Source organism: Mandrillus leucophaeus, unplaced genomic scaffold (genome assembly GCF_000951045.1).
Source record: "Mandrillus leucophaeus isolate KB7577 unplaced genomic scaffold, Mleu.le_1.0 Scaffold699, whole genome shotgun sequence".
Lineage (NCBI taxonomy): Eukaryota > Metazoa > Chordata > Mammalia > Primates > Cercopithecidae > Mandrillus > Mandrillus leucophaeus.
In genome coordinates this window covers 1421988-1441796 of record NW_012107574.1, presented here as the reverse complement: position 1 = coordinate 1441796, position 19809 = coordinate 1421988, and the positions used below count along the sequence as shown (strand labels likewise).

General features: G+C 42.3%; 1 protein-coding gene across 2 annotated transcripts in view; it reads left to right on the top strand.

The window, feature by feature from the left end:
* CDH20 (cadherin 20, type 2) overlaps positions 1-19094 on the top strand; it is a 221817-nt gene extending 202723 nt beyond the window's left edge. For both annotated transcript variants that reach the window (XM_011964389.1, XM_011964390.1), the window contains exons 8-12: positions 44-180; positions 2221-2342; positions 8174-8291; positions 13334-13585; positions 17531-19094. In XM_011964389.1, the coding sequence (XP_011819779.1) occupies positions 44-180; positions 2221-2342; positions 8174-8291; positions 13334-13585; positions 17531-18036 (1135 nt within the window). In that variant the 3' untranslated portion in view covers positions 18037-19094. The remainder of the gene's footprint in view (positions 1-43; positions 181-2220; positions 2343-8173; positions 8292-13333; positions 13586-17530) is intronic.
* The last annotated feature ends 715 nt before the right edge of the window (positions 19095-19809 follow it).

Genomic DNA, 19809 nt, shown 5'->3' with positions numbered 1-19809 from the left:
CTTATCCAAATGCAAATGATGTATATAATCCATGTTTCTGCAGATACTCCATTGATAGAAGCAGTGACTCTGGAAGATTTTTCTATGTTGACATTACAACAGGTGCCCTAATGACAGCAAGACCCCTAGACCGGGAAGAATTTTCTTGGCATAATATCACTGTCCTTGCTATGGAAATGAGTAAGTAGCACAATAAATTGGTCTCCATGCAGTGACAAAATGTAGGTGTTATAGAAAGTGGAAGTTTCTAGAACTTGTAACAAAATTATATCTTTTAAGGGAAGAAATGTAAATCATGCTTTATGCAAGTAAGTAAATGCATTCAGTTCAAATACTTTTTTGAGGCTCTCCTGTATACTTAGTCCTGTGCTACAGATAAAAGCAAACAAAACATGGAAAAGCAGTGAAAAACAGCATTCTTATCCCAAGTAGCTATGAGGAAAAGGGAAGACTCCTGAGAAATCTAACAGGCTTTCAATCTTTAATATGATTGTGAATGTACAAAGAGTATAAAATATTACTGTATGAAAGGAAGCATTTATAACATATCACTCTTATTATGCAAACATATATCTATCCATGCCCACAAGAATTTGAGACATCTCACAATAAAAAGCAAATTGATTAACATAATAAACTTATATTTGGCATGGAAGATTAATAACAACTAGATTAATATATATTACATAAATAATAAAAATTAAGATTATATACCACTACATTCCTTTTTTTTCATACTGGTGATAGTAAAGGCTTAGAGAAATGACAGTCCCTAACCTATTGGCTATATAATAAACAGCCATTCAGGAGGGCAGTTTGGCAATACGTATTGACATTCTCCAAAATATTCACACTCTTTCAGGAATTCTACTGCTGGTCATCATATTCAGGAAATAATGACAGATATCAACAAAGATTTATATGTGAAAATTTCCACTGCCATGTTATTTTAAAATAGGGAGAAAATGGAAATTACTTACATGTCTAATAATAGGAGATTCAATAAATTTTGGTACAACCTATAGTAAAATGACAATATAATACAGACATCAAGAGCCACGCTTTCAAAACATATTCAATGACAAAGGATAACCTTACCCTAAAATATTAATGTTCTGAATTCAATTTTTCTATTTTGCTTAACTATAACTTGTGTATCAGGGGAAGGTGTATAACTCCAATTTTGGACACCCACGCTGTATAATGTCATATATCTAATAGATATCTCTGGTGGTAGGATTGTGGATCATATTCATGGATTCATCTATGCTTTTCTGGAATTTTCATTATTCCTTAGACAAACACCACTGTTATAATGAAGAAATAAATCTTAATTTTGCTAGCACATTCTGGTAACCAAGCAATAGAAGTATTTAGGGGGGAAACAGTAGAACATAGACATGTTTGGGAAAGAAAGGAAGAAAAACATGATTCAGAAGAACAATGCATTTTGGGATTTAGTAAAGTTATTAACCAAGAATAATTTCTGTGTCTTGCAATTTCTGTTTTGGGGTGGTGACCAAAACAGAAAAAGACAGGAGGAGCACTACCAGATCTATGAAATTGTCTCTGCATGGCAGTGCCAAGCAAAAGACACAGATCACAAAGACACAGTTTCCCATGAGAGACTATGACCCCAGCCAAAGATATGGATTTGGTGTGTGTTTGATCCTATAATATCCTGTTAGTCCCTAAGCAGAAATAAATGCGCAGTGTTATCTTTATTCCAGCGAATAACTGGAAATAAACCTTTGGAAATGTAATTCAAAGAACTGATGATTCCACAGGAATAAAGCCAAGCAGTGCCACACAGTATGCATCCGATTGGCAATGGACTCTTTTAAAGTCCAGAATATAGAACTGACCTGCCTTTAATTCCAGAACTTGAAGTCTGAGCCAAATGGGAGATTGAAAACCTCTTTTTAAGATTCATTTTGTGACACTTGCTCCCTTTTTCTCACCCTTCCCTTCATACTGCTGATAGCAAACGGTCACCAACACACACCTTGTTCTGCGCAAACTTCTCATATCCGGCCACACTCTTAGTAGGCGACACACGGATCCTATGCTCTTGCTACCATTTCCATGTACTTTATCCACTTCTTTCAAACCCAGACTCACCAGGTAAATACCTACTTCTAGCAAAGACAATTATTGTTTTTTCTTTTTCTTTTGGCATTACTAATCTCTCAGATTTGGTATTCCTTGTGTTCCCTTTAGACAATCCCTCCCAGGTTGGAAGTGTTCCTGTCACAATCAAAGTCTTAGATGTGAATGACAATGCTCCGGAGTTCCCCAGATTCTATGAAGCTTTTGTCTGTGAGAACGCCAAGGCAGGACAGGTAAGGCAGCCTGTAGGTGGTGCACTCTGCTTAACCCCTAACATACAGAAACAATTGTTACAGATAACCAAATTCACCATCAAAGCGATTTTGACTCCAGAAACGAACAGTTCACAAAACAGAGTTCCCAATTTCCGTATATCAGTTTTCAACCATTTATTTGTTAAGACAACTATTTGAGGCTAGGTGTGGGTGGCTCATGCCTGTAATCCCAGCATTTCTGGAGGCCAATGCAGGAAGATAGCTTGAGCCAAGGAGTTTGAGACCAGCCTGGGCAACATCGTGAGACCCTGTCTCTAAAAAAATTTAAAAAACAAAAAGACAACGATTTGGAACCTACATTACCTTTTATGGCCTAAACAGCACTTTGAGGGTGGCTTGACATACAGGACAGCTGTATAAGGTATGTGTCCACCTGGAAACGGAATTGTGTAGCACCAATGGCAGTAACACCTGCTCTGGGGCCTGGAAGTGAGGGACCAAGAAGACCAGGAAAAGGAGGAAGAAGCTGCTCTTTTCCCGAGTGTGGTACCAATTCCTCAAATATTCTGCAGTAGGACAAGTTTATTTTCTGTATCTTTCCACCTCCCTTTCTTAACTTCTGGCAAGAAGTACCTTATTTAGGGACTGCCTGGCCTATCTCAGAATGCTGCCACCTAGAATGACCTACCCTCTCTCCTCCCTCAATTAAAACATCCATTTTCTTAGTGCTGCTCATGTCAGGTAAGTTTTGAGAGGAAAGTAATCCAAAAGGACAAAGATCTACTTATTTGAAAACTAGCTCCATAATCTTCAGATATATTCATATATTTTTTAAAGTATGCCCTTAAACCTAACTGAATATTTAGTTGGTCACATTCTAAGTGGTATAACTGAGAAACATCTGGAACTCCGTTTGGAGTGCCCATGTAGCAATGCATGTGTCAGGCTGTTGCCCGTCCTATAATTTGTCCATCTCCTCTATTCTGTTCCTGCTTCTGTAAAATGCTTTCCTCCCCTGCCTATGACCCAGCAACCCAACAGATACCCTAACAGCCCTCATTTGCTCCCCTTCTCCACCTCAGAATATCCTGTGGTCCTGTGGATGCTGGTGCTAGATCAAATGGGCTGAAATGGTTTTAACATGAAAGCCGGGGAAGTGCATATTGGTAAGGCAGGGGCTCATGCATTGGTAATTCAGGCTTCTGACTGTAATCTAACTTTGCCTTCATGTATTAGTCCATTTTCATGCTGCTGATAAAGACATACCCAAGCCTGGGTAACTTATGTTCCATGTGGCTGGGGAAGCCTCACAATCACGGTGGAAGGCAAAAGGCATGTCTTACATGGCAGCAGGCAAGACAAAGAGCCACGTGAAAAGGCAAACCCCTTATAGAACTATCAGACCTTGTGAGACTTACTCACTACCACAAACACAGTATGGGGGAAACTGCCTCCATGATTCAATTATCTCCCATCAGGTCCCTCCCACAACATGTGGGAATTATGGGAGCTACAATTCAAGATGAGATTTGGGTGGGGACACAGACAAACCATATCACTTCACTTCTCGCACTCCCTCGTAGTAGTATCTCCAGCATCTTTTTGCACAGAGAGACTAGGTCTGCATAACCAAAACTTATGTTAGCTCCCTGAGCTCACCAAAGAGGGACTCAACACATCTTTACCATTTACTCAGCCAAAGCAAAAAGTGATTTACATCCCTCAGGGGAAGAAAGACGTTCCATCATGATTCTGATCTAGATTTATCTATCAATCCTTGAAATTTGGTGTAATGGTCGATAGCTCTCCTAAAAAAAATTCTTCTCAACAAGTCTAGGATAATTCTCTTTTCATATCTAGTGAATTTCTAGTCTAGTAAGATCTGAAATATTATATAGCTAATAAAAGTTACGATGCAGAATTTACAGCACAAAAAATGATCCGTGTTATTATAAGAAGGGAGGTATACAAACTACACATAAATGCTTGCAGTCATGTAAAATTATGTCTGCAAGTAAACAATGAGAGGGAAGATGCAAAAATAGTATAGTTACTGTGCCAAGGTAGTTGAGTTTAAGTGGGGAGGTTTGGGTCTTTATTTTAATAATTTTTGTTTTATGTCATAAAATTTATATATGTAATATAAACTTTTATGTTATAAAATTATATGAATATTTTGTTATGACAAAATAAGCTAATTTTAATCTATAATACAAAGAGGGTGATAAGCAGCAGAGTAAATTAAACCTCCTTCCCCCCAAAATAAAGCACCCTCTTTTAAAGGGCTTCAGAGTAGGTGAGGTTGCATTCTGACAAGTGAAGAACATTTTAACTACCTCTCCTGTTTCTGTAAACAAACATAGTCCCCATTTCTAAATGCATCTTTTAATAGTCTGTTATATAGTGATCTGAAGTACAGATCTGCCACTTCAAATTCAGTCTGTCCCACTGTCACCTTTAGGCCAAGATACTGAAAATCTTACCCTTTGATTTGGGCTGTGGGAAATGTTTTGAAGATTGTTCAAAAGCATGCGGCTCAGAGATATATCTGGTTTATAAAGAATCAGTCCTTCTTGTGTTTACTTGTTGGACACTGTCGTCGGCTTCACGTCTGACAAGTCCACACACATGCTTTCCTCTTGGTAAGCAGCCTTGAAGGAAGCCCATAAAGAAATCAGATAACATACTTGGTGATGGCCAAGGGCGGAATGAAACCAGCTGGGCAGAATACTGCATGACAAGCGGGGCTGAGGAAGAAATCTGACCTGCCAGGAGAACAGAGCAGGAGAGCAGGACATGCACTCCCAATCCAGACTTAGCGATTTGTGTCTTCACTCACTCGTGCTTTGAAGCCCTGTAAGCAACCAGCTCTGTGCCTCCGGCCCCAATCTCAACAATATATTCACAATACGCAGGCCAGATATTCTGAAATGACTTTCCCAACGATGTTTATCAAGTTATGTAGAATCACCTATGTGTAACATGCCTCAAGAAATATGTTACCTCTATATGTGTTTGGCACTACAAGCAAGCTGAAAAGTGCCGGCTCTGTCTCCAGGCAGGGACAGGACAGGAGGGTAATCCTAGAGTATGAGCAGCACTGATACGAGGATTGGCTGTGGGCAAGCTGATCTCCATTACTCTCCTGACCCTTACCTTCCTGGCAACTCCATTCCCCCTACTTTCAGGTTCAACTGTTGGGGTCTCCAGGAGGCATACCCTGAGATGGAGTTCCTGGATAAGGTGTTTATTAAGGAGGGCCCTTAGGGCCAGCACCTGTGTGAGGGAAGCAAAGGAAGCAGGACTGGGCAAAAGAAGTCCAGCTGCCATGCAGACTCACTAACTGCCTCAGCTGACTTCTCAGAGAGTTCCAGAACTAGAGTTTCCCCAAGTTGAGATGGGATAGCCAGACCTGTATACTACCACATTAATTAGTCACTGGATGTCTGTCGCCCTGGAAGGATGTGCTGACCGTGGGCATCTTAGTCAGTTTGTACTGCTATAAAGGATTACCTGAGGCTGGGTAATTTATAAGGAAAAAAGGTTCATTTGGCTCATGGTTCTGCAGGCTGTACAAGAAGCATGGTGCCAGCATGTGCATCTAGGGAGGGCCTCAAGCTGCTTCCACACTTGGAGGAAGGGGGAAGGAAGCTGACATGTGCATATCACATGGTGAGAGGAAGCAAGGCAGGAGGGGAAGGTGCCAGGCTCTTTTTAACAACCAGCTATCACAGGAACAAATAGAGTAAGAACTCAACTCATTACGAGGAAGACGGCACCAAGACGATGACTCCAGCACCTCCCACCAGGCCCCACCTCCAACAATGGGGATCAGATTTCAACATGAGATTCAGTGGGGTCAAATATCCAAACCATAGGAGTGGGTAGGTGGCTGTCTGCAATCGGTAATCCCCAAAGGGACTGGTAGGTGATAACTAGGGGAAAAGTCCTTCATTGAAGGGGGATCTGAGCAACATTGTCCAAAAGGCCCCCTGATGGGAGTTCCCCCAACCACCACCCCCAGTCATTTAATCTTCAGCATATTGTGAGGGTAGCTTTACCTCCTCTAATTTACAGATGAAGAAACACAAACTAAGCAAGCCCACCTGGGCCCTCAAACCGACCTTTGACGTCCTGGTTCCTATGGTGGTAGAAGCATTGCTGGCTTTTAAACAGCAGGAGTGGCAAGTCTACAGGGCTGGGCCCAAGATAGGTAGGAGTAGTCTGTGCTGTTGCTTGGTAGGAGAGGAAACACATATGAAGGAGGCTGCCGTTCAATGCCTCTCCTGTATCCCCCTCAGCCTGCCAGCTCCCATTTCAGTAGTCTGTTTCACACAGATTTCTTGAACAGCTTTTAGATCATGGTCTCCATAGACTTCACGCAACTTACTCTTTTGAAAAACATTATGGAAAAGGCAAAACTTGGCCAGTGAATCCAACAGGAAACCACCTGACCGCCTGCTCTCCCCACCCCCAAGTTCTGCTTCTGACTCCTGTCTATTCTGCATTTCCACTCTGGGGATCCTGTGCTATCTTTGCTAGCTCTCCCTCCTGCCAACAAAATGTGACTCCCTGTGACCCATTCCCTCAGGTCTGTTTTCTGTTAACCCGACATGGCCAATGCCAACGTGTCACTCACTTCTCTTCAGGTCACGGTCATTCTTAAACAGGGGCTTCTCAAAGACAGCAATTTAGCCCTGAAATATTGGGTCAGTGATGAGGTTAAGTAGACGAGGTGAGAAGAAAATATGGGGTCAAGCAGGACTTTGCGGCACCCGAGCCCTTTGACTCAAAGTCTCTTACTTTTTAGACTGCCTAGAAACAGCTGCCCATGGTGGAAGAATATATGTTATATTGATGTCTAACATCTGAAGTATTTAGGTAACATTTATCCTATGCCTACTAACATACTCAAGCCCAACTCTAAAGCAAAATCAAATCCCGAGGTGTGTGATGGCATAGAGACTGTGCAGGGAAGTTTCACATGGAACAGGAGAGTTCCCTTACCCCCCTTGCAGGACAGGAGTGTGTCCCCGCTGCTCAAACCCCTAGGGGGAGCATGTAGACGGGCAGGTGCAGAAACCATGGGGAGCGCTTTGGGCTCTAGCCCCACAGCAGCGTCTAGGACTCCTGAAGCCCAAGTGGGCATGTGTTACAGTGTGCTGTCTCTCAGCTATGCCTTCTGCAGATGGCCTGTATTAGCTCAGCAGACCCTGTGCCTTATCACAAGGACAGAGGGCCAGTGTGACAGCCTGAGTTCTTGCCCAGTGAACTGGAAGAATCAGATCACACATGGGCTGGAAGGTTGAGTGCAACATTTATTGAGTGGTGAAGGTGACTCTTAGTGAGATGGATGGGAAGCTGGAAGCGGGGGATGGAGTGGGAAGGTGTTCTTCCCCTGGACTCAGGCTGCCCAGTGGCCAGACTCTTCTCCGACTGTCCTGGGCTGAACTCCCCTTGTCATCCACATCATTCCACCATCGCTAGTCTGCCAGCGTCTGCTGGTGTGCTCCTCTTCTCCTCTCAACACCCAGCTGCTTGTATCTGTGGCTGCTAAGGTCTCGGGTTTTTAAGGGTACAGAATGGGGGGAGTGGCAGGCCAGAGCGGTCTTGGAAAATGCAACATTTGGGCCCAAAAACAGGAGTTCCTATTCTCACTTAGGTCCGTGGAGCCCTTGCCAGGGACCCTGCCCTTCTCTACCCAGCATTTCCCTGCCCCCTCCCATATCAATGATATCCTTCCATTAGGTAAAACAACCCACCATCGCATTTCCAGGTTTGGGATTTAACTGGGCCCTGGTGCTTTTTCCTTTGGCTCCAGCTCACCTGATTTCATATCCCTCCCTCAGCTGATCCAGACAGTGAGTGCAGTGGACCAAGATGACCCACGCAATGGTCAGCATTTCTACTACAGCTTGGCTCCTGAGGCTGCTAACAACCCCAACTTTACCATAAGGGACAACCAAGGTAATCAGGTGGATGGCTGGCTATCTATGCTTTTCTACAGCATAGACCAGCTACTTTGGGTTATGGTCTTATGCAAATAGTGTCAAAGCCTACCTGCTCTTTACCAGCAATCCTCAAGCAATTCTCCCATCTCAGCCTCCCAAAGTGCTAGGATTACAGGCATGAGCCACTACACCCAGCTTCACAGAGTCTTTTAAAGTTTTGTTTCAGAACAACAAACTCGGAGAACCCTTTGCCAACTCTAAAACTCCTTCAGTCAGTAAGTCGACAGATGTTTACTGAGTACCTGTCCTGTGCCAGAAACACTGCAAAGCACAGAGGCGAAATTCTTCATTTCCACTGGTAACAGCCCTGTTCATATGTTCTGTAACAATGGGAAAAATCTGAGAAAGACAGAAAGTGACCTAGATTTAAAAAAAAGAAAGAAAAGAAAAGAAAAAAAAAAAAACCCCTGGGGGAACATTTCTAGGCAGAGATCAAAGCAGGAAACAGTAAAAAGCTCTCCAAACAAAAAGGAGACAAAGGATAAGTAATAGAGATAAGAAAGGGCAAATACAGGACCATAAACACAGTTTTGGCACTGACACAGCTTTATCATTTTAGGATGATTTAGAGACACACTTTCAGGTAGGGTTCCCTATCCAGAAACTGCTCCCCGCTATAGCTTTGATGGAACAGAATTCTAGGCCCCTCTTTTCCAACGAGCATTCAGAACAGCTAAGGCGCTCACAGACCCAGCACACTCTTCTTTGGGCACAGATGGGAAAAGGAAGGATTTCTGTTCTCTAGCCAGATGATTTGCTTCAAAAGAAAAGAAAAGGTCAGGGCAATGGAAAAAATAAGTTAAACTGTCAAATGAACCTCATCTGTTGCTAACTCTACTGCCAGCTAGCCATCTGACCCTGGGAAGGTTATCACTTCTCCAGACTGCAATAGCCTCATTTTCATTCCAATTCTAAACTATTTATTGCCACTTTGTAAAAATCTAAGCAAAGAGTAACAAAAACTCATGATCAGGTTAGGCACACCTGGTTTTAGTTTCAAATATCAATTATTTGAGATTAAAAGTATTACTTCAACCCCATATGACAGTTTTCTGCTGTAAAACCTGAGAATCTCAAACCTAATTTCTTCTAAATGGGAAAGCATTCTTCCAAGTCATCCCTTCAACCTCCTACATGTCATCATAAAACTACTATAATAATTCTGGAAGGAATGGCAATATGAATTATAAAGACAGAAATACTTCGATTAAATATCCTTAAGTTTTTATTGGGTCAAAATTTTGAACTATTCATTTATCTGCTTCATAGGGAAAGTATTCCAGCAAAAAGTGGTTTCAGCCTAGGACTGGCTTTAAAAAGGCAACCCTAGGGGGAAAGAATAACACATTGTAACACATTATATTTTTTCTTCAACTGTTCAGCTAAGCTATCATTCTAATGAGTGAAACAAAAATGCAGCAAAATGCTGCAAATTTCTTAAAGATGACTTTGGGCACCAATTTATGGAACCAATTCCTTAAAAAGATGGGCCACCGGCACTGGATGACTATAATAAGATGTGACTCATCTCTTGGAAGGTTTCCCAAAACAGAAGTCAGCACATCTTCAACAGAAACCATGAACTCTTAATCTCCAAATGACAATTTATACCACAAGTATCCTTTACTGAGGCTCATTTTAAAACTGACCAAGTCTAGGCACGGTGGCTCATGCCTATTACTCCAACACTTTGGGAGGCTAAGGCAGGAGAACTGCTTGATACCAAGAGTTCAACACCAGCCTGGGCAACACAGCAAGACCCTATCTCTGCAAAACATTTTTTAAAAATTAGCCAGGGATGGTGGCACACACCTGTAGTCCCAGCTAGTTGGGAGCCTGAGGCAGGAGGATCACTTGAGGCCAGGAGTTTGAGACCAGCCTGGGCAATACATTAAGACCTCACCTCTACGAATTTTTTTTAATTAGCCAGACATAGTGGCATGCACCTGTATTCCCAGCTACTTGGGAGGCTAAGGTGGAAGGATCACTTGAGCCCAGGAGTTCAAGGCTGCAGTGAGCTATGATCAGACCACTGTACACCAGCTTGGGTGACAGAGTAAGATACTGTCTCTAAAAAAACCCAACACAGCAAAAACTGACTAATATAGGGCAGATCTACTGTCAACTACCTCTGTTCCCATGCCTGAAACATAAAGTCCTTTTATGAACACAACAGGGCACTATCTCCAGTAAAGCCTTTTTTCACTTTTCAGCCCCAAAACATTATGAAAAGAATTATGTATATATAGTACTTTACAGTTTCAAAAGTATTTTCCCATAACTTATTTGATATTTACAATAATTCTGTGAAACTTTAAGGAAGTTATTAATCCTTCTGATTCTTATTATCCCATCTGATAGATGAGGAAAGTAAGCAAATGGCCCAAGACCAGAGAATCAATAAGCATTAAAATTGGGGCCAGAAATCGGGTCCTGCTTTACCATGCCCACCCACCACACCCCACCCCCACACCCCACCCCCACACACAGTGTTCTCTGTCACCTTAGGAAAGAATGCTGTTTCCAAATAAGTTACTAAAGGCCTAATTATCACATTCAACAAAAATTTTCCAAGTGGCTACTATATGCCAGGCCCCTTCTAGCACTGGATTCAGCAATGTGATGCTCTGATATTTTTCTTTAATCTTAAATAACTCTTAGATCAAGAAACATATATGTCATAGATATAATACTTATATGAATTTCAGCTCTGGTCAGACTTTCTAAAAGTCTTATGACCTCACCTGGACTAAACCAAAAAAATAAAAGTTCTGATTAGAGAAAAACCTGCTTTCTGAAAAAACAAACAATTAAAACTACAAAGTGGAATTGACACTACTTAGCTATTAAGTCTGGAAAACAGAAAGGTTCATGGGTTGTGTGGTAGGTGGAAATATGAATATAATCCTCAGGTTGGCATCCCTTCTCCATTGAGAAGAAAATAAGAAGTAGCCTGTATCAAAGCAGGAAGAGATTATGCTTATCTGAATTTTTTTTGACAGTTAACATTACTAAATAAGCAGTTATATAGCATAATCGAAGGTGTGCATGTTTTGGAGACAGAGAGACGAGAGTTCAAATCCCAGCTCTGCTACTAACTAGGTTAGTGGCTTCAAACAAATTATAAAATCACTCTAGGCCTTACTTCTATTTCTGAAAAGGAGTGAGATTATTACTATCTCCAAATTGTGAAGATTGAGTGAGATACTGCACACAAAGTGCAGGTACGTGGCACATGAGCCTTTAGTAACAATAGCCGTTAGCATCAAAAGCAGGTGGAAAAGGGAAAGTTAATTAAGGGGTAATGTGTCACTCAGAATAGCCCAAGTTATGCTACAGGAACAACTACCACGAAAATCTCAGTGGCTTAGCACAACTACAGTTAATTTCTTGCTCACATTCAGCCTACTGTGGGTCTGAGCTCAGTGTCCCAGGCTGCCCCACTCTGCATCTCACATCTTGTGGTTCTTTCTCAGTAACTACAGCAAGGAAAAAGCATGGAGACTCATACATTAGCTCATACAGACTTCTGCCTAGAAGTAACACAAATCACTATTGCTCATCAACTAAAGCAAATCACACAGACATATCCACATTTAAGAGGACAGAAAAGTATAATCTTTTATTATGTCCAAAAAGAGAAGAAGAACCAGAAATATTGATGATCACTAATAATGTTTTCTTAGGTCAGGCTCTCAGAATTTTTTGTGATGTTCTCGACTCTTTCCTATGAAATATGAAACACATCCATGGGACCTCTGTGTTGGTGGTATTAGCTTTAAGAATCACTTCTTCTGTAATCCCAGCACTTTGGGAGGCCGAGACGGGCGGATCATGAGGTCAGGAGATTGAGACCATCCTGGCTAACACGGTGAAACCCCGTCTCTACTAAAAAATACAAAAAACTAGCCGGGTAAGGTGGTGGGCGCCTGTAGTCCCAGCTACTCAGGAGGCTGAGGCAGGAGAATGGTGTAAATCCGGGAGGCGGAGCTTGCAGTGAGCCGAGATCCAGCCACTGCACTCCAGCCTGGGCGACAGAGGGAGACTCCGTCTCAAAAAAAAAAAAAAAAAAAAAGAATCACTTCTTGTATGTCCTACCACATCTCTCAAATTTTTCCTCTGCTGAAAATAAACCGAGCTTTGCAAAAGTATATCTACTTCAGAATTCAAACCTACTCCAGGAAACCTGAGAATGCAGATTTTAAAAATGAACACTCCTACAACACAGTATGCGAATATAAATGTAAACACACACATGTACACATCCCAACTTTGTAGAAAATATCTAATAATTTGACTAATCCCCTTTAAAACTGGAGGAAAGATTTCTAGTATTGATCAGGAACAAATTTTCAACAAGTTCATATTAACTGCTTAAAGTTAGACCACCAACTCAGGAGAAATAACAAGGTGTGTCATATGATTAGGAGATTTCAAATAAGCTTCTACTAAATAAGCAGGTTCTTTAGGAAGCACAGGAGTTGGTGACTGCATTTCAGAGGCATAAAATAGTAAAAGACATGAATTCCAGTCAAAGTGGCAAAAATAAGCAATCTGCCACAGCCACATGGGCTCCTCAGCATTCTTTTGCTGGAGGCACAAAGCAGCACTGGGGCCTTGGCAAGCTGCTGAGCAGGAACAAACAGGGACCACAAGTCACCAGTGATTGTTCTTTTCTGTCAAGCTTTCCCAGGGACATTTTTGTTAGATCTGAAGTCTGACAGTTTGCCTTGGGCACTTTATGTCACAAAGGATAAGACAGACTCAAAAAAAGGCTTTCTCTTCCAAGCCTCAGGGTTTTACCTAAAAGCAAGCAAAAAGCCTGGTTTCTGAATCCAAATGCTGATCCAGGCAAACCCTTCCATGGCTGACCACTACCAGGGAATATCTGACTACCCTCTTTCCTTCTTACTCCCTGCCCCTGCCCCCTTGCTTTCCTCAATCCAAGAAATTAATTCATCTTCCCTTTTCCAATCCTGGAACCCCTCCTTCTTTCAGATAACACAGCACGGATTCTAACCAGGAGGTCTGGTTTCCGGCAGCAGGAGCAGAGTGTCTTTTACCTGCCTATCCTGATAGCAGACAGCGGGCAGCCCGTGCTGAGCAGCACAGGCACACTGACCATCCAAGTGTGCAGCTGTGATGACGATGGCCACGTCATGTCCTGTAGCCCAGAAGCCTACATGCTCCCAGTCAGTTTGAGCCGGGGTGCCCTCATTGCCATCCTGGCCTGCATCTTCGTCCTCTTAGGTGAGTAAGGGGCTGCTTTCCCTTCTGTGGAGTCCTGCCAGTGCTCACTCAGACATCCATTCATTACCTTCCTGACACAGCTATTTAGAACTGATCCTCCACACCTTGCTTACTCAAAAGGTGGTAGAGTGAGGCTGCAAAAATACAGTAAAGAAACTGAGGACAGTCCCTTCTTCAAGGTGTCTGTGGTAAGATCAAAGCACATATACTTACGAAGTATCTACTATGAGCTGGGGCACCATACAAGGTGCTAGGATTAATGAAACAGACACATCCTGGCCTTCCTGAGTTTACTTCAGAACAAAACAGGCTCGTTTTGACATCATAGAATCAAAATTACAATTTAGACAGGATTTGATGATCACCTCTTCTAACCCCTTCATTTAAGTAATAGCTAAGTCACAAAGGGGTAAGTGACAGGCTCAAAACCAAAGTCAGAGGCAGAGCCAGGGCTGAAATGCAGGCAGGTCATACACACTGGGCACCCCTGTGGCTCAACAGCACTGCCTTTCTCCTAAACGCTCATCCCGATTCCGGAGGTGGTATTACAGGGAAGGGAAGAGGGATAAGGTATCCTGGTTGGACAAGTGACAGGGATAGATGCCATTTCAAACAGGGTAGTCAGGGAATCCCTCACTGATAAGACCTTTGAGCAGAGAGCTGAAGGAAGTGATGGTGTGAACCACACATATTTCTGGAGAATAAGCTGTTTGGGGTGATTGGTACCCCTCCCAGGCACCATGGCCATCTAACCAGGAACGGCAACTAAACGGGGTCAGTTTTCCTCTGCTGACGAAATAAGGGCATTACAGGCCAGTAGTGGGAGAGCACTACTGGGGTTAAGGAACCCTTCCTTCCTCCTCTCAAGTCATACTGCAAGGCGGCTCCCCAACTCCCTGGTATGTAAGGCCATCCTTGCAATTGTTTTCTAATTCCACACTCAAAAACAGAGAAACAAAAACACTTAAACCAACTCTTGCAAAAAAGAAAATATCTGTACGTATATCCTTGCTCTTCTTATTGAACCAATCTATAGCAAATATATCTTGCTTAGAGAAAAACAGATTTAGTAGATACTAGTATTATTCAATATAAAAGAAATCTGAGTTTTCTGAGAGAAAAAGCCCTGAGGATTGAAATTAGAATAGAGGTACAGATATTCACATACACCCTTGATCCCAAGTTCACCTCTATACCAAGAGACAGATCAAAGAAAGAAGTTCCTGTGAAAAATGTCGGCACTTGATTTTCTAGGTAGGTCTGTGGAATGTGCTTCTTAAAATACGTAGGAAAATACAACATGTGGTTTAATTTTGTTTTTTTGGTTCAGCCCCATGCAAAGAGAGAAAGAGTATAAATAAGTAACCTTTCTAAGTTCTTGGATCCCTGCGTCAGACAAAATTGTTACGGTTTCTGGACCCTGACTGCATTGACAAGTAAAACCTCCCTGCAATTCCTTGAGTTTCCATAAGGTGGCATTGGGGGTCCTTGAGTGCAGAACTGGATAACCTGTAAGAGGCCTTTGAAGAAACTTGTTCCTGGGAGAAATTTCCAGACTGGCTGTCCTTACTTCTATGTTTGGAAAATGTCGAAGTTAAAAGTTCACTCTGGCCCACAAAAAGCCATCATTACAGAAATACTGATTTAAAGAGACTGGCTTGGAGAGGCTCTCAAGTTAAAAATGGTGTGCAAGGGACAATTTATTTTATCCCTCCCCACCCATGATGATGTCTTGTCTTTTGAACTGTACAGAAAAAGTAAACTGTTTTCAGGAGCTAAATTGAGCAGAGCTGTCATAAAATCCTCACAGTTTTAAGTACTCTTATTTGTAAGAGTACGCATCCCACATTAAGAATAATTCATGAAACTTTAAGATTTGAGTTGCATTTGTCAACAAAATACTACATTTTATGGACAACTAAATTAATTCTGACTTCGTGGGGTTTTTATTTCATGTCTCACATATTTATGTAGTTCCTAGAAAATCTCATAAGCTCTATGCACCATGCCTACAGTACCCAAAGAATAAACCATCCCTAGAACTAATTCTCTTCGGTCAGAGAAGCCTTTCAGCTAAATAAGACCATTTTCCTCAAAATCTGATTTTCAGGGCATTATATAATATTTGTCATTTAAATTAGATTACCTAAAAAAAAAGAAAAAGAAAAGACATGTAGCAATCTTTATTTTTCAAGAAACGGACTAGTTCTATACAAACGGCCCACTTCTCCATGACCATCAGAATTCTCTCCAGCAAGGTACTCAAAAGACTTCCAATTTTGCTTCCTAGCATTTTCCAAAATACCACCCCTACCACTTCAAGGTCACCTCTGTGAAGCCCTTCTCAGTCTCCCAAGTAAAATTCACTGGCCCGGCCTCTGTACTCTCCTGGTGACACTTGTGGCTCTAATAGCCCTTATCACTGTCTGACTTGCATTAATTATCAGCATCCATAATCTCCTTAGATTACAAGCTCGCAAGAGCAGAATCCATGTCACACTCAATATTGTTTCCCCATTGCTTAGCATAGAGCCTTAAAAATATGTGGGTTTAATAACTTTACTGAAACACAGCATGCTCACTTCGAACCTCAGGTCTCCAACTTGCATCAATCCAAATCACACTCCAACCTTTCATGCTCGATTCAAGCCCTCACTTCCTTAAAGTCCTATTAGTCTCTTTTTCTCTAGGAATCCCACCATCTTTTTAGTCCACGCCTCGTATTTTTGCACACAGAGAAAATATACACAAGCATATCATCGTTTCCTGTCTATGTTTTGTCACCAAACCTAACCGGGAAAATATTACGTATTAATGTCATTAATCGCAATTTATAAAAAAGCACATCTACATTCAAAAACATTTTTAAATCATTGTTGTGAGTTTTATTAGTCTGTAATCCTTTACTGCATGTACGAATGTACTCCACTTTTTCCCCTTGGATGAACTGGGGTCTTATTCTGCAGTGCTGTCAAACTGTCACTGTTCACTAGCTGTAACAAAGTACACCAGAAAAAAAAAAAAAAATCAATAGCAGTTCTACAGCTAAAACCTCAACACTCTTCCTGGAAAACGTTTTCAGTCAGAGAGATAAATAGCTCAATGGGATTACCTCTATCTCTCCTTTAAACCCCGGCGGACACATTCTAGCGGGGGGGAAAGGCATTTGCTGGGATAGAATTTTATCCAAACCTGCAAGGGCACATCTAACAGTGTGGTGTTTCTTTAACAACATGATGAATTATATAAAATGCCACTGCTCATTCTCTCCCTTCCATAAACACCCTTGGGTCCAGAAAGCCACAACCGCCTAATGAAAGGCTTCTCTGAGGAACCTGAGTTTACTGGACCCCAGGGATCACTTACGTTCTGTTGTTTTTTAGAGGTATAAAAAGACCACAACTTTGGCGCATACTTAGTATTTGTATCTCTACGCATATTAAGATATGATTATATACAGAGTAGAATCCTATTAAGATGTTAATATAAGGAAGCAGCATTCCCCCTACATAAGACTTCCACATTCCACATTATAAGAAAAGTATATTTACCATCATATAAACAGAGCACATGATCTAGTCCTTAGAGTATGTTGGTCCGTAACAGGCCTTTGTGCTTTGTTAATTGGATTTTAAATCGGGTGTTAGGTGTAGAGACACACACAATTTCAAAACAGCACGCCGATGTTAAGAGACTATATGCAATTTTTTCTAATTAAACCATTTAAAGAAATACAGGGCTTCACTGTCCACAACCTGACTTACAGAAAGAGAACAAGGTGGACTTAAGTTAGAATTCCCCGAAGTTTCAGATATCCAAGAGCTACCTGAGCTCTCTCCACTCGGTAGCTCTTCCCCTAACCGTGGTCAATCAAGACTATTTCTACTCACCGCACACACAGCCACATCTCCTCGGTAAATGGACTCTCCTTTTTCTTCCTGGCAGTGCTGGTGTTGCTCATTTTGTCCATGAGGCGGCACCGGAAACAACCATACATCATCGACGACGAAGAAAACATCCACGAGAACATTGTCCGCTATGACGACGAGGGCGGCGGCGAGGAGGACACCGAGGCCTTCGACATCGCGGCCATGTGGAACCCCCGGGAGGCGCAGGCGGGGACCGCCCCCAAGACGCGGCAGGACATGCTGCCCGAGATCGAGAGCCTCTCCCGCTACGTGCCTCAGACGTGCGCAGTGAACAGCACCGTCCACAGCTACGTGCTGGCCAAGCTCTACGAGGCCGACATGGACCTGTGGGCGCCGCCCTTCGACTCCCTTCAGACGTACATGTTCGAGGGCGACGGCTCTGTGGCGGGGTCGCTGAGCTCCCTGCAGTCGGCCACGTCGGACTCAGAACAGAACTTCGACTTCCTGACGGACTGGGGGCCCCGCTTCCGGAAGCTGGCCGAGCTCTACGGGGCGTCGGAGGGACCTGCGCCGCTGTGGTGACGGAAGCCAGGAGGCAGGCGCGCGTCCAAATTCAGACGTTCTCCGCAGGTGCTTCGCGGACAAGGTGCAGCCGACCACACGAGCAATACTGTGCTGGAGAGTGAGAATGGGGGAGAGCGGGCGAACAGAGCTCTCTCTGGATCAGCTTTACTTGGGTAGATTAAGTTAAATAAGCAAAAGGAAACCCAGGAAGTAGAGGGAAGAATCTTCAATTACCTTTTTTTCTTTTCTTTTTGATTTTTCTGACACTGTGCGAAGGCCTGGAGTCCAACGTGTTATGACAAGGGTGACTTTTCTCTGCCATTCGCTAAGGCGTTTGTCGCTTTTCCACCACAGAAAGGCTCTGGCCTTGGATACAGAGATGCCAATTGAAAGCAGAAAGTTCTACTCTCATATCTGTTTTTTATCTTATTCTCCATTTAAGAGTTTTGCTGGCTCATCAAACCACAGATACCAACCCACAAGAAAGAACAGAAAACTTGTTACTCAGTGAAATTAACCTACTTGTTCTGGGATGGATGGAATTTATCGTAACCCTTTTGAGACAAGGTTAAAACTGAATCAGCCTTGCATGGGGGTGGATGGGTGGGAGGGTGGGTGAAGGAAGAGACAAGTTTAGTGGCTGAACCAAGAGATGTTGGCATTACAGCTCATCCAACGACATCAAGTTAGAGTGCTCGCGTCTCCTCTCAGCTCTTTAACTGTGCCCCTGCAAAATTGTTCAGAATGAAACCAGAAAAACCTGCCTCTTTTGCACTGTAGATGTCTCTTCCATGTGCCAAATGTGGAGATTAGATGCTACAAATGAAAGCCAAATAAAAAGAAGTATCTGATAAAAGCATGGGTTAGAGGGCTTTCCTAATCTGTGTGAGGTCAATCCAAGGGATGTTTACATACTGTAGATAACCTACTTGAACAAAAATCAGTATTATAGAGAATAAATGGATGTAAGAAAATTACATGTACAAGTTTTGTATATTTGTTAATAATTTTGGTAATAAATATGATGTACTGCATCTCAGTACCTTAGCACTTCTTTTAATAAAAGTTAAATAGAAGGAAAAGTCTATTGCGAATTTGTTTAATTGCTGAACAGGTAGAAGATGGCTTTGTAATCCAGATCTACCTCAGGCTTCCAGGTTTGGGGCAAATTTGTAAGGCAAAAGCAGTGGCAAAGAAGTGTGAGGCTGCATTCTATTTCAGTCGCTAACCATATGAACATTATGGTTGAAACTGTTAAACTTTTAATGAGCACCCTCCATTTCTTCATCCCTGAAGAGAGCAAAGGGTGGTTTGGTAAGATCAATGGTACAATGGTGAATTTAGCACATATTTTTCATTTTGCAAAAGGGTATTACCCATAGCCGCCAATGAGGCAGGCTGCTGTGCTACTTACATCTCTATTTCATTGGCAAATTGAGCTCACGGATGGTTGCAACCACATTTTATTCATCTTTCCTTTTGCTACAGTAGCTAGCATACTCTTCTGCATACAGTAGGTGCTTAACACATACTCCGTGGCTACACGATGGGAAGGATCTCTGTATCTGACATTCTATTACTAAAAAATATTTTACACAACAATTATCACAATTAAGGACAAATTGTGAACAAAATCGTTGCCTGAGTCTTGATTGTAGCAACAGTTCCCAAATTTTAATGCATCAGAATTACCTGAAGAAATTGTTAAACTACCTCACCCCTAGATTTTCTGATTCAGTCGCTTTGGGGCAGTTTGTATTTCTAACATGTTCCCAGGAGATGCTGATGCTG